The sequence below is a fragment of the Biomphalaria glabrata genome, chromosome 9 (assembly GCF_947242115.1).
Source record: "Biomphalaria glabrata chromosome 9, xgBioGlab47.1, whole genome shotgun sequence".
Lineage (NCBI taxonomy): Eukaryota > Metazoa > Mollusca > Gastropoda > Planorbidae > Biomphalaria > Biomphalaria glabrata.
The window spans coordinates 20937490-20962723 of record NC_074719.1 but is presented as its reverse complement, the minus strand read 5'-3'; the positions used below and the strand labels follow the sequence as shown (position 1 = coordinate 20962723).

Here is a 25234-nt window from a genome sequence, read left to right as displayed (position 1 = left end):
AGTCTAGACCTATAAAATAGATAAAGCGATTATGATCAGGATTAGTAGGCCTACTAGTAGGTAATAGTGCACTATGCTGTTCGCATGGGAAACCGGTTATTTGTGCGAGCTAATTTTTAAAAATTTGCTAGCCCGTCTACTTCAATATATTAATCGACATTGTTGGGGAGAGGTACGTATCTAGGAGCAGAAGCGTCACTGGGGGAAGGGGGTGCGAAGGGTGCGGTCACACAGGGTGAAACCACTTTGGAGATGACAACCAAGTTGAAAAAATTAGAACTGACACTCATTTTACATTTTACTAAAAATCAATAATAGTAGGTAACCAGCTCACCGTATTTGTTCAACAAAAGAACTAACTAGCAATAGTGTTTATTGGAACATATTTGAAGAAAGTTGATGGAAGGGATGACACCCTGTGTTACCGCACCAGGTGCCATCGACACTGTATGGGAGGCTTCCATTCTGTTTTTAGGTGATCAGTTGGATATCTACTCTACTTTTTAGGTGATCAGTTTGATCTCTACTCTACTTAGTCCAGAAGAGTTAGAAGAGTCTTATCAAAGACGAAGTGTTGTCATGTTTGCTTTTATGTGAAAAAAAAAGCCAAATAATTTTTTTTTACAATTTTATTAATTTAAAGGATCAAAACAAGACTATTGGCGACTTCGATGGGGGTCGCCTCTGAGTTTGTGTGTTAACACTCTCTTTGTAATCTTGTTTTATTTAATTATGTTTAAGTCTTATTTTGAATTTCAGATACAAATTGCATCGCAATAAGTCAACATAATTTGATGTATTCAATATTTTTTAAAGAACAACACAATAACAAGAACAAAACAAGCAATTAAGTCTAACTTTGTTTATTCAAATTTCAATCCGAGGGTCAACCATTCATCCAATTAATAAACAAAGAACCTTTTTTTTTGTTTAAATCAAAGATTATTTGACGAGCAGGAAGTTATCCGAAACGTAGACTTGGCATGCGCAGTGTGGATCCAGTTTCTTGTTCCCTCATGCTGGTGAGAAGATCAGCTAAGTCTTTCACTAACCTTTGACGATCTCTTTTACCCACTAGGGAAGATAACAAAAGAAAGTGATCAAATGGAAATCTATGGATTATCTCACTTTAAAAGTCCACCATACAAGTAAAATACAAAAACAAATCTTTCTATTTTTAAACCTCGCTTATATCGAGTGAAATTGCTTACATTTTGAATCAATAATGTACGTTTTTCGAGTAACAACAATAATAAATTTACGTGATTAGAAATATTTTTTGTTTGTTTTGTTTAGGTGAACATTCATATTCATAGAATGGCCCAATCACTTTTGTGGACCAGTTGAATAAAGCTTCCATATAGCCTTTACAAAGCAATGTTAAAATAAATTACTACAGTCTGAATTCCAACTCGAGGCTCCACGATGGAAGGCCAACGTGTTTTCTGTTTTTTCGACGGACCTATAGAAGGCTTTTATTAGTTTATTATTAGTTTAGTGACTTGATATAAACTCGGTAAAAAGGGGACGTGCATTTGGTCTCTGGAAAGAGATGTCATTAAGGAAGCAATTTATTTTGCCTCATCTCTTTACCTTTTTAGTTTCCACATCTATTGCCACAATAAATGTGAACTTTCAAATTGTGCAGTAAGCAATAACGCTGATGTCCGACACTAACTAGAGGAGAGAAGAATATCTCCTAGCATTGCCACCCTCTACAAGTGATTGGCCACTCCCAATAATTTAGTAGCCACCAAGCAAGCAAAGTCTCTCACCCCAAGAAGAACATAGAAAAAAAATGAAATTCTTGAATCAATAGTTTTGTATTGAAACACATAGCATATCGGAAAAACCTTTCTCAAGACTTATAAAGTCTGGAGATATGATTGAAATAGTTTGTTAGCTAGACTTCTGCCAGGTGCAGATCTAGGAGTATGCAGAGTGTCTCGAGGCTCAATGAGTCTCCAGACTTTACCTACTCCTATACCTAGCACTAGTCTTCTGCCTCGTTAATGACTATCTGAATGCGGGAAATTGCGTGGCGGTCGGTCTATGGGAGAGGTCACGGCGCTTTTTAAATCTCTAAACAGCAAGAGGATCCTCAATGCAGACCTCGCATTGAGAACATTCCTAGTTCCATGCCTGCTTAGATAAAATACAAAACTATGAAAGTGTCTCTAAATATAGGGGATAACTAGTAAGAGTAAAACTAAGGTTTAGATACAATCACACATGATTTTAAAAATATAAAACTGGGTTAGAAGTTGAGGATTTTGATCTAAAAGTTTGAAGTAGATGATGACTAATTGTTGTAGCAATTATAAATCATATCAGGTCATAAATTTGTATACGTTGAAACCTATAAATGAAAATATAGTACTTTTAATGGTCTTGGACTAATTAACTAATAAAGCAAAAACTGGTGAGAAGTTGCATTAGTCAAACAAGTCTGCTAAACGTTTTTTTTTTCTTCCCGCCTTTTAGTCTCCCTAGGAATCCAGTAATCAAACCTCAAATTAATAACAAGTACCAGACTAGGACACTATCTCAATTAGCAACATGTTCTATTTCCTTCATTTAAGAACGTAACTGTAACTTATACGATTATGAAATATAACATTTAAAGATAGAGTCTACAGCTTAAATCAGTCTATAATGATATGAGAAAAAATGGATACCCATCCGGTTTCTTAGCCATTTAAAAAAATAACTACTCCCTTTCTCTCACTGACCTGCACTGTAACCTATAAATAAATCATGTGAATCTTTTACGTTGAAGGTATGATTTAATCGTTAAAAGAGCAATTTTAAGTTCCAAGAACATCCTATTGGTCTAGGAAGTATTAAGAAGAAAAAAAAAAGAAGCATGAATCAATGTTGAAACAAAAATGTCAACGCATTAATGAGAGAGAAAGAGAGAGAGAGATAGAGGTGACGTGTTTAAATAACGTGAAAAAAAAATAACAATGTTGCGATCACTAACTTTTTAATGCCCCCCCCCCTCTATAATAGTACATTAAAGATTCAGATTTTAAAATTGTGTATCTGTGTGTAAGTGTGAATGCGAATAGTTGCAAGACAAATTATAAGTAGAATTTTGTTTTTTAAATGTCCCTTTTCTGATTCATAATTTAGTTGGCGCGGTGGCTGAGTGATTATGCCTTGAGTTCCGAACCTGAAAATAAATTGTATTCCTATATTTGGTACGCTCTCTGTGGCAAACTATTTTTGTCTGTAAGCATGCAATAGCAATCTTATTTTACTTTTAGTATGTAATGCCAAATGTAATTTTTATTCTGAGCAATTATGGCAAACAAAAATATTCACAAAATTAGTTTTGGATATATATGATGTTAATCTTTTATTTTAGATATGTAATTGCCCTCAAGCTTATTTTAGAAATGTAATTTTACATCAAGTTAATAAGGAAATGTATTTTCACTTATTCATAGTAGGTGATTTCAAACGTAATGGTTTATTTTAGCTTAAAATGAAGTTGTCTACAACTTTACCTTCAAGGTTTTGTTCTTCTGTTCTGTCCTCCCATGGGCCGTAGGAATCTTCTTTGGGCTCACCAAGTTCAGGTAATTCTCGAAATCTCATCTGTTTAAATATTAATCTTCCAAGCCCTAAAACAAGCATTAAGAATGTATATAACTATAGTATGAGAGAAGAATTTTGTTCATAAACTACATTTTAAAAACAAAGAAACAAATAAAAAATACAATAAATAAATAGCATATAATAAGTTGAGGGTTGTCTATGAGTGTGAGAAGACTGTCTATCTAACTCCCTAGTTCTACTGTTTTTATATTGTTATAAACCTGGTGGTGGCACAGATGGGGGTAGTGGTGTGAGTGTAGTCAGCCGACGCAAATCGCCCCAGGCCAGCGCTAGACGAGCGGTCAACCGTGACGAGTTACGATGGTCAGCCGAGTCGAGTGTCAACAGGACAGTTCGGGAAGGATCGCCGTCGTGAACAGAGTTCAGGAGCGTCACGAGAGTTGTAGTCATCTGACCACCTAGAAACGTCGAGCGGCGTTCTGTCCAGTTCGAGAAGGCCAGTAGGGACCCTATATAAGAGCGGAGGTGTCGCAGTCAAAGGGTTCAGAAAGCGGGTTCACGACACGGTCGACAACAGCACAGTTCAACGGTGTGGTTCTGTACGGAGCATTACGACGGTTCAGTGCGGAGTACTGTCAAGTACAGTTGAGACGAACGGCGTCCTGATCTTGGTCTGTGATCGAGTCGGACACAACGAGCCCAAGTGTGTGAAGTCAGTCCCGAACTGTTGAACCCAGTGCAAGCCCGGAACGAGACGGAGAGGCCAGTGCAAGACTTGATACGGCGGAACGGTGTTATCGGAGAGATATTTGTTATCGCAGAGCTATTTGTACTGTTCTACGTGCTGCCAATAGTACATTATTGGCTGTTATTTATGGACATTAAACCTTTACGTTATTTTGGGGCCCTGTCTTGTCAAGTTCTTTAAGTTGGTGGTGTATGGTGCAGTTTGCAGAGTGCCTGGATAGTGAGATTCGTAACAATATGTTCTTTTTTATTTGATCCAACTCTATTTCAATACATTCAACAATTGATGTTATAACATGTGTATAAAAAGCTCAACAAAGCCATAGACAACATTGCTGCCTGCAAAGCACCAGGATGCGATGGTATCCCCCCAGATCTTCTAAAACAATGCAAAACTTCTCTAATCCAATCTCTACACGAACTGCTTTGCAAATGTTGGCAAGAAGGTGTTGTGCCACAAGACCTGCGGGATGCTAAAATCGTTACACTGTATAAGAACAAAGGTGACAGAAGCGACTGCAACAATTACAGGGGAATCTCCCTCCTAAGTATTGTAGGTAAAGTCTTTGCTCGAGTGATACTGCCCAGGCTACAAAAATTCGCTGATCGGGTCTATCCAGAATCACAATGCGGCTTTCGCTCAGGGGGATCCACGATTGACATGATTTTCTCCATCCGTCAACTCCAGGAAAAGTGCAGAGAACAAATGATGCCTTTGTATATTGCGTTCATTGACCTGACAAAGGCCTTCGATCTAGTCAGCAGAGATGGCCTCTTTAAAATTTTACAGATAATAGGCTGTCCACCCAAGCTACTAAATGTAATCGTATCTTACCACCAAAATATGATGGGTACAGTGCAATTCAACGGTGCCAGCTCCGAAAGTTTCAGTATAAACAGCGGCATGCGTTATGAGTACACTGCTGTATGGCAGTGAATCATGGACCACCTACGCAAAGCAAGAGAGAAAACTGAACTCATTCCACTTGTGATGTCTCCGTAGGATCTTGAAAGTCACATGGAAAGAAAAAGTGTGCAATACTGAGATCCTTGCACGATCAGGTATTCCCAGCATCTTTACAGCCCTCAGACAACGCCGCTTGCGCTGGCTTGGACATGTTCACCGGATGGAGGACAAGCGCATCCCGAAAGTCATCCTCTATGTACAACTCGCGACTGGTACAAGAAAAATGGTCGCCTCCACCTCCGTTACATAGATGTAATAAAACGGGACCTCAAATCAGTGAACATCAATACTGACAATAGGGAAGACATAGCTCTAGATCGCACCAGATGGAGAGAGACAGTGATCAAGAAAGCTATGGACAGTGAAAGTACATGGGTCTCAGCTCAGGAAGAAAAACGTACAATCCGAAAAATGGCCAGCTCCTCTACCACTGAAGCTAAAGCCACATTAACCTGCACTATCTGTGGACGGGAGTGTCTCTCCAAAATAGGGCTCCAGAGCCACATGAGGAAGTGTGCTCTGAGATGAACCATAGTCGTTCTACGACTGAAGGAGGCCAAAATAATGTCATACTGAATTATCCGATATCTTATAGGGATACATGTAGGACGTAATTATCTTATCTTTTGAAAAGTACCATTTATAAGATAAGATAAGACCAACATAAATTAGTTTCAAAGAATGGAAGCAAAGATTTCTTCGTGTTCTACATCAAACTTTCGTTATTCTCTCCTGTCATATTATGACATTGATTGTTACAGCACTAAACGCACCTATTCTGTAGTTGATTCTATTCTGATTCATTCACTAAGCCGCGAAGAAAGGTTAAAACTAGATATTTCTGTTACAGAGTATTTCAAAGAAATTTTCCATTTTCCAACGTTTAATTATGTAACAGACAGACATCTTTGTGGTGTGGACGAACATCTCTGATCATCGATGTTTTTTTTTTTTAAACTTTGAATAAAAAGAAGTTGAAATAATAGGAAAAAGATTGTGATGTCACATTATCAAATAAAACCATGTAATACTAGCTGAGTGGGCATCACACATCGCTACAGATCTATTCTACAGCTTCCTGATAGAGGAATAGAGACACATCGCTACAGATCTATTCTACAGCTTCCTGATAGAGGAATAGAGACACATCGCTAAAGATCTAATCTACAGCTTCCTGATAGAGGAATAGAGACACATCGCTATAGATCTATTCTACAGCTTCTTGATAGAGGAGACACATTGCTATAGATCTATTCTACAGCTCCCTGATAGAGGAATAGAGACACATCGCTATAGATCTATTCTACAGCTTCCTGATAGAGGAATAGAGACACATCGCTATAGATCTATTCTACAGCTTCCTGATAGAGGAATAGAGACACATCGCTATAGATCTATTCTACAGCTTCCTGATAGAGGAATAGAGACACATCGCTATAGATCTATTCTACAGCTTCCTGATAGAGGAGACACATCGCTATAGATCTATTCTACAGCTTCCTGATAGAGAAATAGAGCCACATCGCTACAGATCTATTCTAAAGCTTCCTGATAGAGGAATAGAGACACATCGCTACAGATCTATTCTAAAGCTTCCTGATAGAGAAATAGAGACACATCGCAATAGATCTATTATACAGCTCCCTAATAGAGGAATAGAGACACATCGCTACAGATCTATTCTACAGCTTCCTGATAGAGAAATAGAGACACATCGCTACAGATCTATTCTACAGCTTCCTGATACAGGAATAGAGACACATCGCTACAGATCTATTCTACAGCTTCTTGATAGAGGAAACACATCGCTACAGATCTATTCTACAGCTTCCTGATAGAGGAATAGAGACACATCGCTACAGATCTATTCTACAGCTCCCTGATAAAGGAGACACATCGCTACAGATCTATTCTACAGCTTCCTGATAGAGGAATAGAGACACATCGCTACAGATCTATTCTACAGCTTCCTGATAGAGGAATAGAGACACATCGCTATAGATCTATTCTAAAGCTTCCTGATAGAGGAATAGAGACACATCGCTATAGATCTATTCTACAGCTTCCTGATAGAGGAATAGAGACACATCGCTATAGATCTATTCTACAGCTCCCTGATAGAGGAATAGAGACACATCGCTATAGATCTATTCTACAGCTTCCTCATAGAGGAGACACATCGCTATAGATCTATTCTACAGCTTTCTGATAGAGGAGACACATCGCTATAGATCTATTCTACAGCTTCCTGATAGAGGAATAGATACTCTTTGGCATTTTACGTCACTTTTCCCTTTGCAACTTCTTGTGTGACTAAAGAGGCCAATCCTTGATACACAGCTGCGATCGCAGGTTGGGCATATATAATCAACAGGCGCCGTTGCATTTTCATCCTTCTTTCTGCTTCTGTTGTGTATGACATCTGCAATCTGTGACCCTTTCTTTATGCTCTCTCTCCATGTGGATCTGTCCAGTGCCACCTCTTCCCAGTTGCCAGTGTCGATTTTGAAGAGCTTCATGTCGGATTTTCATACATCCGCATAACGTAAAAGTGGGCGACCAGCGGCTCTCCTGCCTTCTATTAGATCGCCATACAAGATGTCCTGTGGAAGTCGACCTACTGGCATTCTACGAACGTGGCCAAGCCAGCCAAGGCGTCTGCTGCTGATAACAGAGCGGATGTCCTGGCATCCTGCTCTATGTAGCACTTCCTCATTGGTTATCTTATCTTGCCACCTTATTTTAAAGATCCGCCTTAGGCATCGGAGGTGGAAGACATTCAGCTTTTTTTCCTGCAATGAGTAGGTTGACCATGTTTCACTTCCGTACAGATCTATTCTACAGCTCCCTGATAGAGGAATCGATACAAATCGCTATAGATCTATTCTACAGCTTCCTGATTGAGGAATCGATACAAATCGCTATAGAAAGCCTCAACACTATCTGCAAATTCACAACTGTGAGCAATTTAGACCAATATTTAGTTGCCACAGTCATACAGACCTGTGACGTGGCAACGAGCAATTTGTCTAAACTGCCCATGGGTTGTGACGTTGCAGATTAGTGTTCAGGCCTTCAATAACAACTGGTCTAGGAGGGTTCAAGCTAAAATAAGAATTCTTGATTCTGGATTTTAGGTCTTCATTGATCTGAGTTCACGAAAAACTGACTCTGGGAAAAAGGAAAGACTGTTTGCCCTAGTACTGGCCACATGACGCCCTCGTTAACCGTTGCCCACCGCTTTAAGTTACCCATTGGGTCGCTAAACAAAGAACTATGCATGATGACTATCGTTCATAGTATTTGTTAACTAAAATTTTACTCTTAAATTTATCTCAGTACAATGTAATACTAAGGCTGTGATTTCTAAAGTGTGAAATACAAACATTAGTGTCACACACAGAAACATGAACTGATCAGTGAACAAACTAAAGCGATGCAGACCAATGTTCTATATGTGTTGAATGGACGGCGAAGACTTGAGACTGTCCGAATGTTCAAGTACGCAAGACACGACCAGCCAGTTATTTTGGTAACTGTAATAGCACAAGTAAAAGTCTTCCTGTCTAAATCAGTGGTTCCCAAACATTTTTGGCACTTGTTCCTGCTACCCTATCTTTTACACAGCACATATGTAATCAATACTTCAATATATAGCATCATAGTCATAGTACATCTGCTACATCGGTCTACACACACACACAACACATTACATAACATCCACTGATCTTTGACAAGTATTTGAATATAATGTTTATTTTAGTGTTTTGTAAATTGCTCATGACTTGCACAGAGCGTTCAAGCCACCAGGAGGAAAATACTGGTTTGGGGAGGGGAATAAACACCTCTAACCACCGGTTTGGGGAGGGGAATAAACACCTCTAACCACCGGACCAATAATCAGAAGCAGAAGCAAACTTACTAAGAATACAATGTAGGCAATTAATCATACATACAAATAGGAGGTAAAACAGTTAAAAAGAACAACCCACAAATAAATAAACAGAACAAAAGAAAACACAAACCTCCCTGACCCGTATTGAATATGCTCTCCCGATCCGATAACAATAATAATCAATGACTTGTGCATTGGTGTTGATGATCGAGACAGGATGACTGATTGATTACCCATTAGATTGTGTCAGATATGCATTTGTCATTTTATTGTAAAGCTGGAATCTAATATACAATCTGACACTGTTGTAATTGTTGATCAATGTTGATTTAGAATCATCGTTGTTTATGTTTTGTCAAGTTGATTAATTTTCCTGCGGAATAGTTCTCCAAAAATATAACAGTCATTTGTATACAAATAAAATAGATATTAATGATTGGTCTACATTTCCAACAATATTTATATTCATTTCATTTCTATTCTCAAACAAATTGCTCATTCTTATACGCTGGTCTAGACAGCTTGTAATTTTACAACTAAATGTAACTTTAAAAGAAACTTAACGACTCAAGCAGCTCCCACGACTCGTGATCCAACACTCAATGCGACAAGCTCAGCAGGTAGGCCATCGACCGGCGACTGTCGCTTCAGGTCGAGTCTACATCCATGAAATTGGGAAATCGTGTCGAAGTGGTCAAAGTGCGAAATGGACACGGTATGGAAACTTCCGGTTTGAACACGCAAATCCCATGAGAATCTTCTGTGCTTCCTACTAGAACCAGTAGGTCATGGCGCTAGGTTGTTGTTTTTTTTTGGTATACGCGCGGTGTATCCAGTCATAGGGCAACCATTGTCGTGTCACATCGCGACAAATAACATTACGTTCGGTTGAGAGGGCGACTTTCAACGCTTCAACAGCACTGTTGGATTTCTTAACTGCACTTTTGGGACAGTTTTCCTTTTCTTGAATAAGATTTAATCATTTTAATTTTATGAATCGCATAATAATAATTGGTGGCCTTGGCGGAGCTGCGCGATTAATCTGTCAACGTATGGCATTAATCAAAGGAGCTATTCCTAAAAATACGCATTCTTACAATACATAATCGAGATTAAATTTACCTAGTCTACCTGTTGTTGACAAATAACAAAAACTATTACTTTGTCCTCATGAAAAAAAAAAGAACTACATATGAAACTTTCACTTGAAACATAGGCGAATATGGAAGTGAAGTAAAATTCTTTAACCTTTTTTGATTGTTACGGTCGTAGCGCAGCATGGTGTGAATGGAAAATGGTGCGAATTTGGTTATTGAATGAAAGGGATGTTAAAAAGTGGAAGCCGGAAGGGATCGACAGGAAGAGAGTTGGAAACTATGATGTTTACGTAATTTGTGATAATATTAAAGTATTTTTAGATTAGAACCTGAGAGTGTCTTATTATTTGTGAAGAGTCTTGTGTCGTAACAGTGATATCATCTGAAGGATATATAACTGATAAGCAATATATCGTGGTGCTTAAAATTGAACTGTGTGTCTAGGGAAATATATAATTCGATCAAAGCGAGCACAACATAATACTAAAATAATCATGCAGGTTCCCGGTCTTTTATCCCCGGTCACTTCATCCACTCTCTTTTCATCTTTGATCACTTTATCCCCGGTCATTTCATTCCCAGTCATTTCATCCACATTGACATATTTTCGTATTAGTCATTGTGTAATTGTGGGTGTTAGCGAGACATGAAATAATACATGTAAATATGTATATACTGGGTCTGCGATTACTCTCTTATTTCTGCGGATAGTCATTCCACGAAAAAAACAAGAGGACACGTTTTTTCAGCTCGCTACGGATGGCTGCGCGCTGGACTGTCCAACCCTGCCCCTCCCATTCCACTTCGTCCTGCGGGTCACCCATATAGAAACATTTTCTACTATTCGATCTCCAGACAGCCCTCCTGCTTGCCCTCTTTTGTTTTTCGGATATACTTCGAACAATTAGAAAAAAACAAATAAAATGAAGGTTTTATGATTAAAAGAAAAAAAAGAAATGAACTACAAACATGAAAAGGATTGGTCTCCCTTCTCCCGCCCCTCTCCCCACCTCTTGCTACGGGAAAGTACTCTTGATAAAACAAAACACAGAAATCCCCAGATCTACATCTAGCCAGCATTGTCCCCTCCAGGAAAGTTCTTGACATTTCCGATACATGTTGACAAACATTTCATTCACACAACTTTATCAAATCAATGACTCATTCAATGAAACAGAAAAAAATCGAAACCTCACTGGCGATGTTATTTAGGTAGACCTAAACAATGCATTGAGCCGCTTGGCCATGCATCACTTAGGCCAGTAATCACGGTGGTTCTCTTAACATTTCGTTTCACGGCTTTCGTTATTACGCTTGTGAATTCAAGTGAATTTGTGTCTGATTATTAGTGACTTTCTTACAGAGCCAACCTTTAAATAGCAACCTATTTGGTAGATCCGGTGTACACACATATTTATATCTTGACAACGTGAAAAATACATAAAAACAACAATACCTCCATTAGACAACTGCATATAAATATTTAAAGAAAGAATAAATAAAAAATTATATTCTTTAGCTCAAACTGGGTTTCAATCTTGTGACACCATGTACGAACGTGGCTACCAATTAAGCCATCGGGCCAATGTAGCAAAGAGAAATTTGACACCATGTACGAACGTGGCTACCAATTCAGCCATCGGGCCAATGTAGCAAAGAGAAATTTGACACCATGTACGAACGTGGCTACCAATTAAGCCATCGGGCCAATGTAGCAAAGAGAAATTTGACACCATGTACGAACGTGGCTACCAATTAAGACATCGGGATAATGTAGCAAAGAGAAATTTGACACTATGTACGAACGTGGCTACCATTTAAGCCAGCAGGCTAATGTAGCAAAGAGAAATTTGACACCATGTACGAACGTGGCTACCAATTAAGACATCGGGCTAATGTAGCAAAGAGAAATTTGACACTATGTACGAACGTGGCTACCATTTAAGCCAGCAGGCTAATGTAGCAAAGAGAAATTTGACACCTTGTACGAACGTGGCTACCATTTAAACCAGCAGGCTAATGTAGGAAAGAGAAATTATCTATTGGTACTTTCATCATATAGAAATATATATAAAACTAGATCTAGACTTCTGATTTAGAACTCTTAAGATCTATTCCAGATAGATCTACTTTAGAAATATAAGTCAAGTTTAGATAATCTATCAATAAACTTTGAATTTAATAAACAACTAAGTTAACGGTACACTACGCCATTTTTTTTTACTCAATTTATAGCTAAGTTAAATTTATTTATTTGAAAAGTTATAACGATGAAACCACAGTTTTCCCCGTATGGCCAACGAGCTAGTCATTCTTTTCTCAGCGATATGCATCAACTGTTTAACTTCTTAGAAAAACAGTTAGAGCTGTTTTTACGATAAGCGTTCAGGTTCTGCCAACCTTCTCTTCATGAAGTTCTGACTTGAATAGAAGTATTGTAATAAACCATGAAAAATATTGTTGATGCTATTTTCAGCAATGTAGAATTAAAGTTCTATTGGTTTTGTTTGTAGCGCAAAGTAGTTTTTATTAATTAGTTTATTTTTGTTAGTTATCTTTAAATATGGCGTCCTTCGCATCGTATATTGTCTATATTTAGTTCAAAATCTCTCCCCACCCCCCGCATCCTTTTTCTTGTCAGTTTTTTTTTTTTACGTTTTTTCTTTGGCTTCCATTTTATTTCACATTTCTTTATATCCTCATCATGATCCTCCATAATCCTCTCTTTCAGAAGACAATAAATTGAGATGGGGACATTCCCCCCTTTTCCCAGTCATCTAAGTAAGACTGCACCACCTCATCCTGATTTTCAGCGCTTTACACCAGAGGAGTTCATTTCTTTTCCGCTTCGATAGCCAACAACAACACAGGACAGAAAGGTTAACTAAAAGCCTTTTTTTGTGTTCATTGTCTTTTTCACTTGCTTTTACCTGATACAAGATCTAGTGGTCCAATGGTCCTTTGTCTTTACTTTAGTTCAATTTCCTATGTGTATGTCTATTGTATTTTTTTTAATCAGTTGTTTAGCCTTGCAGCAGTACATTTATTCTACATTCTTCAGTGTACCGCGATGAAGTTTGAAAAACTCTAATTGAAATACTTGAGCATAATGTAGTCATAATTACTTCGTGTGTCTTTGAAGTTTGAAAATCCCTAATTGAAATACTTGAGCATAATGTAGTCTTTGTCATCATTACTTCGTGTATCTTTGAATCTACACTGATTTCCCAAAAACCATCAAACACTGCGTGTCTTTTAATATCACAATCTGCCACATGCAAGCAAATAAAAAGACACCCTTGTCACTGTGGGTTTCTCAATATGAACTTTGAACGTTGCTCGATATTGTTTATCGTCTGCTGTTTTATAAGCTTTCAGACATGAAGACAATTGCGTCCTTGTCCTGACCTCCTGCGAGCAGGATTAGAGCTCTTGGCCACTGTGATGACAGGGCACACCACACAATCAGGTCGCCACCCGACTCGAGAATTCTATTAAAAGCACGAAAAGTTATTTAGCAGACGTGAAAATGCAACTTTTTATTCTGGCCTGGATTACTGACAATCTGACAGAAACATTTTGTGAGATTAAAATTAAACTTTCCAAGGGAACAATTTAGATTGTCTTCGCGGTACAATGAGAACGTCTAGGTGGAACGAATAGAAACACACGCGCGCTTTATTTCAACGGCTTAGATTTGAAAAGAAGTTATGGACGTCATGATTTGCATGACTATTTCAGATCATCCAGATCAGGTCACTCAGGTCTGCTATAATAAAATGTGTTAATCTCTTTATCACCTTGAAATGCCATTCATTACAGACGCTTGATTATAATTGATTAGGGAGTGAGATACTAGATATATTTCAAACAATACTTCGATTAGATTATAATTATTTTTGTGATTTTCCCACAATTTATTTTGTTATATGTGGTATAATCCCAACGAATTCTTGCGCATGTTTTATCTGCTTTATATCCAAAAAGCAATTTAACATTTTTTTCAGAGCTACATATTAATTGATATGTTCTATGGCATTCATTTATAATATTATAATAGCATGTTCGACTTAGTTTTAGTTTCGCCTATATTTAGACTTAAAGTCTGGGATAGTCCAAAAGAATATAAGATATGATTACCTTCTACTCTATGTTACGGGAGACTGATAGAGGATTGAACAGAAACTATTTTTAGCGGTCCCCGAAAGGGGAAAAGACGCTATTAGTTTTGTGCGAAATGTCTGTCCGTCTGTCCATCTGTCCGTCCGTTCCGTTTAGATCTCGTAAAGTAGAAAAAATATTGAAAATCCGACATCACAATATTTTAGACCATTCAAAGTTCTGATGCAACGGCAACTTTTTTTTTTCTGAAAGCGAAAAATCTAATTTTTAAAATCAGTTATGCAAGCAGTTTTTTAAAGAGAAAAGGCTAATTAGTATGCATTATAAGTTAGACCTAAATTAAAACGTATACTAATCTCTCTTGTGAACTTCATTTTTGTGAACAATTTGTAATGCATAATTTTTTTTTTTTTTTTTTTTTTTTTTTTTTTTAAAAAGCATTTGAATAAGAGATTGAGCCTTTTCAAAACAATTACATCAATTATAAGACTTCAGTTAGGCCAGGAGTAGTGCGGTAGCTGAGAGGTAACGCGCTTGGCTTCCGAACCAGGGGTCCCGGGTTCGAATCCTGGTAAAGACTGGGATTTTCAACTTTGGAATCTTTGGGCGCCTCTGAGTTCACCCAGCTCTAATGGGTACTTGACATCGGTTGGGGAAAAGTAAAGGCGGTTAACATATTAATATGTAGCTTATATAATATAGATATTTAAGTTATTTTGTTCACAAACTATTCTTCTTCTTCTTCATCGTTCTCATTGTTATGTTGGAGTGTTCATATGACTAGACCAATACATGAGATGAACTGCGCAGTGGTTTCCAAATCAGGGAGCTCTCCATATAGTTTTCTTTCTATTGGGGTGATTTGGGGCCAATGTCTTATACGGGCCTCTTGGTAGAGAGAGCAGTTTTGGAGGACGTGGTCGGCATTTTCTGGTGATACTCCACATGGGCAGATTTCACTGGTTCCAATTTTGAGCTTCCGGAACATGTGTTGTCGCATTCTGTTGTGTCCGGTCCTGAGTCGAAAGATTAGACGTTGGTCTTGTCGGGATAGCTTATAGTAAGCATCATCTTTCTTGTGATTTGGATGGGAGCTCGTCCATTTCTCATTTATTTTATCTACAATTAATTTCTTCATTTCTTCTGGATAGAGTGCAGAGTTTACTTGTGAGTTTGTTCTCCCACTCTTGGCGAGTGTGTCAGCCTTCTCATTTCCTGCTAGTTGTATGTGAGCTGGTATCCATTGAATAACAGTTTTTTTGCTGTTGTGGTTGAGCTTTGTGAGTGCTGTTCTGAGGTTTTTAATATAAGGGGAATCAGAGTTTTGCAGGCTTTGGAGGGTTGTTTTTGCGTCTGTTAGAAAGACAATCTGACTGTGAGGGGAACTTGGATGATTTGCTAGCATGGTAGCAGCTAGTGCTAGTGCTTCCCTTTCTGCTCTGTGACTGTCAGAGAGCTCTCCTGTTGCAAAGGATTTTTCTAGTTTTTCTCCATCTGGCCATTCGATAAGTATTCCAGCTCCTCCATTTGTGGTGGCTTTATGGGATGAGCCATCCGTGTAAACTCTGATCCACTGATTGCTAGGGTAATTGGTATGTAGAAAACAGTTCACTATTTCCTTGAGCTCTGTTGGTCTGTAATCAGATTTTCTTTTTATGTTTTCAATATGGTCCCTTATAGTAGGAAGAGGGCTTTCGTCCCAGGGTGGAGATTCATTATAGTGTATCGAGGATTCCAGAGTAATTTTTTCAAGTTGGTGTTTCAAACTATGATTTCTCCATAAAAATAGGACCGCTCAGAGGGCTAGAGTGGGGAGGGCAGTACATGCAATTCCCCCCCCCCTCCTTATCCCCCCGAATCGGCCAAGATACCAGAAAGGGAGCGACATAATATAAAAATTATATTTTAATTCAACTAATTTTGTTCACAAACTATGATTTCCCTTATAAGTAGGACCGCCCACCCCCACTCAAAGGGTTTAGGTGGGAAGTGCAGTAGAAGTATTCGCCCCCCCCCTATCGGCCAACAGGGGAACGACATAATATAAAGATCGATCAAAACACCAATAACAAGTTTTAATCATATAGATATTTAATTGATATTGTTAGCAAGCTTTGATTTCTATAAATAGATTGGACCGCCCACCCCACTCGAAAGTTTATGGAAAGGGGGGGGGGCGGGATTTGATGCCAACCCCCCCCCCCTCCCGACTCCACCAAATCAGCCAACATACTAAGGGGAGGGGGTGAAATAATCTAAAAAAAAGTTGAAATATAAATAAGTAGTACATATTATTAACATAAGTAATAAATTCGTATACAAATTGAGCTTTGGGGGGGGGGGGGGTCGGGGGAGTGGGGTATCGCCCCTACCGCCCCCCCCCCCTGGATCCGCCAGTGTACTGTTGTTCATCTAAAGCTTCCTTGTAATATTTCTGGGATAAAGTCCGAGTTAGTGATACACTTATTGTCTGCCCACGCCTCTACAACAAGTAGTGGGAAGACTATGGCACACCATATATATTAGGCTAAATGCTACAAAGGAACTGCCTGTTTTGCTTGCATGTAATGTCACGTGGCTATATTGACCAATCGGTAAATGTCCAATTCCCTAGGCATGAGTAAATTACTTTGAGCTGACCATCTAGGGGGTAATCCTAACAGCCTAGTAAACATGCTCATCGATGACCACCTACTAATTAATGTTATAATCAATAGCTTATCAATCTCATTGTACAAAGCATTGGATTTTGTTAGAGAAAAAATAATAAGATCTTACACTTCCTTTAGGAGGCGCGGTGGCTGAATGGTAAAGCACCTGGCTTTCGAAGCGAGGGGTCCCGGGTTCGAATCGTGGTGAAGGCTGGGATTTTCTAATTCGTGATATTTAGGACAACTCTGAGGCCACCCAGCTCTAATGGTTACTTGGGGAAAAGTAAAGACGGTTGGTCGTTGTGCTGACCACATGACACCCTCGCTAACCGTGAGCCTCAGAAACAGATAACCTTTGCATCATCTGCCCCATAAATTTCAAGGCCTGAAGGGAAATTTACTTTTACTTACTACAGTTCCTTTAAAGCTCAATAAAGTGTAGACATTTAGAAAGACATATAGATGTTAACAATATTAATAATCAAATGTAAACACATAAATGTATTTTATTCATTTATAATTTAAAAAGTAGCTTTAAAGCTTAAGGATCTCTGTCCTAAAGAAAATACTTTTGAGTAGAAGTCAGATGCATTTGTATTGGTCATATTTTTTTTACTTCTTTAGAATTAGTTATAGAGATGTTTTCGCTGCTCCTCTGCACTGTTAGGGTTAATAGTTTTGGTATTGTTGCATCATATACTAAATCTATGTAACTCTAAAAAGGTGATCAACATTCACATTGTAAAATGATTAAATTATTTGTTTTTCTCATTTTCAATGTGTTTTATTAATGTGTTGCTTTTATGTAATTTAATGTACTTTTTTTTTTTACTATTGCTTTTATATAGCGCTACTTTCATGCTTATAAGTATGGTCCAATCTCATTTGTGGACCAGTTGGGGGGGGGGGGAATCTGGGAGAAGATTTTCCGTGCTGCCTTTTGGCACTCAGTTGGATGTCGAACCTCGAGCCCCTTAACAGGTAGCCAAACCAAGTTCAATCGTGTACTTAACCTCTCGGCAACACATCCCACCATTTACTTATGTGAATATCTTGAAAATGAATGCAAATAGTTAAACAGCTAAAATATAAAGAAACAAGTAACATACACAAGTTTAAAAACAAGCAATAGAAAACAACGTGATATATTGTGTATTTTATAAATATTTATGCAAACTTTATCATCTTCTAAAAATGTTTCAAATAAAACTTTGTATTACTAAACTAATGGACCAAAAATCGTAAAGCAACAGCATTGAGCCACGTGATTTTCTATCTCTTTTATACAAATTACGATCTAATTTTAATCAACAATGATTATCAATATTATGCTGTCCATTGTGTAATGCTATATAAGCTACTTACACTTTAAATAAAATGTTTACTTTTGTTTTAAAAGTGAAAAAAAAATGTATATGTATTTATATAAGTCTGATATAATTAAAAGCATCATTTAATAAGCAGCGTTTCATATTATTCATGTGTAGTACAGTGTGCCACCAAGGAATTAGAGATTCAACCCAAGGGAAACAATTCTCTCTTGAGGCCTTGAATGAGGTGTTGACCCTTTAGAAAACGATCAATGAGATAATCCTTCAATCACATCACATTGAACCACATTGAATCATATCTTCTCAATCATCAGTTCATTGAATACTTATGAATATGAACAATGTAATTATATTAAGATTAATATACGCTCGTATCTCCGCATAAAGTGGAATCAGGTCATCAGTCAGACTAACAATATAATAATATCGGCAACACTTTCGACACGAGCACGTCTCGTCATTTCGTATTGACAGAGATAGGGTTGTAGTTGTTGATAGTTTGTAGTTCATAGTTTCTGATATTCTTTCTAAAAGTATTGAGACTTGCCTTTTTACCTGCCTGAGCGGACCACTTTGGGGGCCGATTTTGAGTTTGTGTTTCCACACAAACTGCCTTTGTAACCTTGTTTTATATTTTAGCTTTATTTTAATTTTCAATTTTTTTAAAAGGGTCTTAAAAAAAAATTTTGGAAAATATTTAAGTACAGTATTTAAAGAACTTGGTTTTAATAGTGTTTTGGTCATTGATGTGCTTTTACTCAACTAATGCTGCGGCTTCTTTGTTGTTGTTTTTTGTTGTTGTTGTTGTTTTTGTATAATTGCGACCCACTTATTCAACATTGATTCAACGGCAATCCAACATTTTAATATACTGATGGTCTTGTAACCATGCACCGATTACTGCATTAATATATTGGGATTTTTGCATTTAAATAAAATTGTATTTACCTTTAGGTGACCCTCCACTTCTTCTGTAGCTTTGAAATTGTAGCGATTGTAAAATTTGTTTTTTGTTTTTAAATATGAATAAAAACGTTTAATAATAACACGATGCAACATCATGTTAAATAGTTGTCTAGGATTGGGACAAATAGAAGTCCAAAACCAGTGTATGAGTATTGCCATTGTTTTTTTTCTTTATTGTGTTTAGGCTATCACAATGTACCATGAGGAACGGGATGGTGGTGATGTGTTCAGAAAACAAATCTGGGTGATTTCCGAAGCCAATCAAGTCATACATATCCAACCTCGTAAGTGTTCATCAAACGTTGTTTCTCTTGTCTCTGTGTCCTGCTAATCTACCTTAAGGTGTTTACGGTTTATTGTATTTCATATCTCTAGAAATAAACAAGGAGGAAAAAGAAATGAATCGACACTCGTGATATATTTTAAAATCTGCCCCAATGCATCTTAGAATATTCGCAAAAAACATTGTTTTTTTGTATGCCTTCAAAATTTTCACTGCTCAAAAATATTGAAAGATATGGCCTTTTTACCTGCCTGAGCGGACCACTTCGGGGGCCGATTCTGAGTTTGTGTTTCCACACAAACTATCTTAGTAATCTTTGCAACTCCTTCAAAGCACACAACGAATAAAAAAAAACGTACTATCTTAACTACTTTATTATTATTATTATTATTATTATTATTATGTTTGAAACGAACGAGTATTCATTCTCTGGCACTGCCATGGTCGAGTTTTGTTAAAGAGAAACAAAATTCAATGTAGCCTCCTTATTAATATTATTATGTTAGAAATGAACGAGTAGTCATTCTCTGGCGCTGCCAGGGTCGAGTTTCGCTAAAGAGAAACAAAATTCATCGTAGTCCCTTTAACAGTTTCCACTGAGGAATTTTCTGGTGATGTGGCAGGTCTGCAGCAGTACCGCCCTCTGACAGGCAACGAAGATGTTCCTAGGAATGTTAAGGGCCTTGAAGGTGTCTGTGAGGTCAGTTGTTATTATCCCCTCGGTTGATATAACAATGGGGTATATTGTTATTTTGGACAATTTCCATAGACGCTTAATCTCCAAGCCTAGGTTCCCATATTTTCTTTGTTTTTCTATCTCAGTTTTTCTTAAATTATGAGACAGTGGTACGGCGATATCGATAATGGTAGCGGTTTTTTCTTTTTTATCGATGAACAGCAGATCCGGGCGATTGAAATCTACCGTTTTGTCGGTCAGAATAGGCCTATCCCAGTACAGCAGATGTTCAGTAGACTCGAGAACCTCTTGCGGAGAGTATTTATAATAAGGGGGAGTGTCCTTACCGATCAATTTGTACGTCAAAGCCAGGTTTTGGTGTATTAACTTTGCAACTTGGTTATGGCGACCCAGGTAGGCCGATTCTGATAGGGCTGGACATCCTGCCATAATGTGTTCAATCGACTCGCCCACATTTCCACATTTTCGGCATTTGTCGACAACATTGAGTTTCAGGATATGCTTCTCGTAATTTTTTGTCCTGATTACTCTGTCCTGTATTGCTGTAACAAAGCCTTCTGTTTCAGGGTAGAAATGACCTGCTTTGAGCCATGTTAAGGAAGCAGCCTTGTCGATGTTGTCCCCATGTAATGAAGCCGGAAATTTTCCGTGGAGTGTTTTTTCCTCCCATTGGGGAATCTCATGCCCTACGTCGTCCAAACAGACATTGACATCAGCATTGTGTAGGTTCAGAGGGGTTGCATCGGAGTCGTATTTCCGTAGGAAGGAAACTAATTTGTTGCTGGGGGCGAGCAGTTTTGATCTTATTTTTAAAACTTGCATCTTACACAATTTGAAGATGTTCTGCAATCCACGACCCCATCCTTCCTGGGCAGGTATAACCTTATGGTGGAGGACTTGGGGTGTAAGCATCGAAACTTGGTTAGTAATTTTCTAGTGAGTCTGTCAATGTCATGTAGGTCGGTGTCAGTCCATTTGATCACACCGAACGTGTAAAGGAGCACTGGGACGGCCCAGCTGTTTATTGCAGTGATGAGATTACTGCCAGACAGTTTGGTGTTGAGGATTTTATTAACTCTTTGCCTATATTTGCCAAGATAGTCCTCTTTTAATTTCTTATGGTTTATCTTGGCATTCTGGTTTATTCCAAGATATTTATAAATAGAGGCGGAGTTCAATTCCTCGATGCCTTCAAATTCAATGTTGGTGTTCGTTGCCTTGCCCTTTTTAATGCTTATGATGCCACACTTATCCAGGCCAAAAGACATACAGATATCGTCACTAAAGCATTTTACCGTTTTGATTAAGGTGTGTAATTTTTGCTCGGTTTCTGCATATAGCTTTAGATCATCCATGTATAATAAGTGGGACACACATTTTGTACATTTAGTGTCAACCCTAAAACCGTTTGTAGAGTCTTGGAGTAATGTAGATAGAGGATTAATCGCTAGGCAGAACCAGAGTGGAGATAGTGAGTCACCCTGGTATATACCTCTTCTTATGTGCACAGAACCTAGTTTATCACGATTAAGGTGCAGGTTTATCTTCCAATTATTCATACAGACTTTCAATAGTTGTTTTATTCTTGGGTTGATTCTATGAATATTCAGGGTTTTAAATAGGCAATCATGCGGAACTGAATCGAAAGCTTTTTTGTAGTCGATGTAACACATGTGTAAATTTCTCTTTCTTCTATTAGCTTGACGCAATATAATACCATCTATAGTTAGCTGTACTTTACAGCCCATCGAGTCTTCAATGCAACCTTGTTGTTCCTCTGCTAGTAGATTATGGGCAGAACAAAATTTATACATTTTACTTTTTAAAAGTGAAGTTAATAGTTTATACACCACTGACAGACAAGTGATAGGGCGATAGTTTGATGGTTGGTTCGGATCCCCTTTTTTGGGGAGGAGAGATGTTCTCCCTTCAGTGAGTTCTAACAGCATTGAAGACGGTTCTGATATTAGCTCGTTAAAACTTGATGTTAGTGGTGCATGTACGGCTGTAAGTTTTTTCAGCCAAAAGTTGTGTATATTGTCCGGTCCAGGAGCAGTCCAGTTGTGGGTTTTTGATATAGCTGCTGAGATTTCCTCAGCTGTGAAATCCTCATCAGGCATTTCTGGTATTAGGTTGTTTTTAGTTTGGATTTCCTCGATCCAGTCAGCCTGCACATTGTAATGTAGCGGGTCGGACCAAAGCGCCGCCCAGTAGTCGGTAAAGGAGCCGTGTTTAGTGCTATTATTATTATTATTATTATTATTATTATTATTATCAGTATTATTGGAAAGTGTTTGACTCTTTGACTTGTCTGTTTATTTAAAAAATTAATTAATTAATGAGCTGGTTTTGAAAACGAGACTGAGCCTTGCCACTGACACTACAGACACCACAGACTTACCTGATGGCAGCTCATTTTTGGAATTGTTGTCACTGCTGTCGTCATTCATGTGACACTGGGTAATGGCTAAAAGCAATGCTAGGATGAATGCACTTCTCAAGTAGCTGCACATTTCAGTGGAAATCATGGGTAGTGTCTGCAATAGACAGGGAAAGGTTCTATACAAGAAAACGAATAGTGCTGACATAACAAAAACATGGATATATTTTCATATGCATATCAGAATATGGTCAACATTTTTTAAATCTAGCATTAGTGTATATCAATGTCTGCAATACTTTTGTAGTAACTCCGAAAGATTGCACCACATTACTTAAAGTGTGCCAATGTGCCGAATACCAATTACAAATAACAATGTGATTAAAAAATCTTTTCATCTATATTTATTGAATTGTACAAAATTTTTTAGTACTTTTGATATTTATTTACTAATTTGTTCATAATTTAGTTTTAAAAATAATAAATGTTCTTGGTAATGAACTAATTCTGTTTTTAAACTGAAACATTGCGCCACAAATCATTTTTGAGGGACAACTGAGTTAATCGTAGTGGTCCGTAAAAAAATAAAATCTTGCCAAAAAAGATTACAAGTAGAATTTTAGAAAATGACAAAGAAGTCAAATTTGAAAGCTGAATTCAAAGTGTTCATGACGATTCACTTCAAATGTATTTATTTGAAAACAAAATTCCGATTCAAGTCTTTGCATTTTATAAACTTTGGTTGGAAAAGAATGTTCCGACAGAGCACATCTGATGCGATTTAAAAACGAGATTTTGTCTGAAATCTGAAATCAAGCCATTCTGTTCTATAGTCGCAACATGATTAGTTACAATCGCTTACAAACTAAGAAAAAATCGTAATTCTATTCAATGAATGTAACCATTATTACAGTATTATACATGATTTATGGACTTTTCAATTACATTTCATGCACTAACATTTTTGTGCGTGAAAAATGGTCGGGTTTATTTATCGTTTAAACTGCGTCGATTACAAACAATAATAGCAATAAAAGAAAAAAAAATCGAAAAAATAGACAGCATTTTTTTTTCAAAGACTTTTATGAACTCAATTAAACATTAATGCGATTTTAATATATATTTCTCCATTTAAATTGCTTGCTAATCTTTCACATTATGCTACAATTTTCATGGCTTTAATGGTTTTTTTTTAAAAAAGGAAAAAATTAAATTAAATAACATGGCAACAAGCTATTTATAGCATTTTGTTTGACGCTTATAACATTCTAAATTGACATAAATGATCAGACGATATTACAATTTTAACATTTGATTTTATTTAATGTTATAAAGTCTGTCATTTTTTTAAAATGGATTTTGAAGAATAGTAACGTAAAATGTTAGACAAACAAAGTAAATTAGTGAAATATTTTTGTTGGCAATTACAAAATTTGATACAACATTTCTATAATTCTTCGGTAATGTTTTTTTTTTAATTCTATGAATTCCCTTGATATTGGAAATAATTGCTTGTTGATTGTTTACATCAAAAATATCAAAGAATGGGGACAGAAGTTTAATGGAGGAAACACAACGACATAAAAACAAAGTAGATCAGTTGAACACAACATAAAAACAAAGTAGATCAGTTGAACACAACATAAAAACAAAGTAGATCAGTTGAACACAACATAAAAACAAAGTAGATCAGTTGAACACAACATAAAAACAAAGTAAATCATTTGAACACAACATAAAAACAAAGTAAATCATTTGAACACAAATTAAAATATGACTCAAATTGTTATTTTTATTAGCTGCCAATTTCAAAATGTATCAAACTTATGTAATGCACATGTCTTGTAATTTGTTTAGTTTGAAGATCTAAGTCAATTCTGATTTGATCAGTGTCGTTTCCTTTTTAAAGATCACATTTAAATACTTTCTACATAAACAAGTCTTCTATTTTTTGTAACCTTTATTTTTGGTGCTTAACTTTTTAACTTTTTTTTTTCTTCCAATATGAACAAAGCATATGTTGAAGTACTTACTTGTTTTATAAAAGTTCAAAGATGCTTGAAGAATTTATTTCTGAAAACTGAATCAAACTTTTTGAAAACTATGTTCTTGCTCCTGTGTCCAGATTTCTGGTCTATCTAAAGTCTAAATGATAAAAAGTTTTTTTTATTAAAAACAAAGATGTAGTTTTAACTTTTTGTTGTTCCTAGATCTGCCTAGCTTATTCCCTGGCAAAGAGACTGTGCCACTTGGACAGTGCCTGCTCCAACTAGATCCAATTAATTAAAATGGCTCCTCCCACGGCATCTTTATAGCCTTTGAAACAGTCATCAGGCCGACTTATCTTTCTGTCTCGTGATCACGGGGTAGAGCGGCGCTCACCACGCAAGCTGCTTTGGTCTCGTTCTGAGAATGGAGGACATTCTGTCTCTCTAGGATTTCCTGGCAGCTAATGTTGTTATTTTGTTTTTACTTTTTTTTACAGCTTCATTAAAATTTCTGCGTACTTAGACCATTTCAGGCTTTGTGCGTTT

The 25234-nt window shown here is 37.2% G+C and overlaps 1 protein-coding gene across 1 annotated transcript; it reads right to left on the bottom strand.

Annotated features, from left to right (window-relative positions):
- Window positions 1–847: 847 nt before the first annotated feature.
- Window positions 848–25014, bottom strand: LOC106063229 (uncharacterized). The gene is made up of 4 exons (XM_056042426.1): window positions 24734–25014; window positions 22722–22857; window positions 3513–3629; window positions 848–1074 (listed from the first exon to the last, which is right to left on the bottom strand). Exons 2-4 carry the CDS (start codon window positions 22846–22848, stop codon window positions 962–964), a joined length of 357 nt encoding a protein of 118 aa, XP_055898401.1. The 5' UTR covers window positions 22849–22857; window positions 24734–25014; the 3' UTR covers window positions 848–961.
- Window positions 25015–25234: the final 220 nt, after the last annotated feature.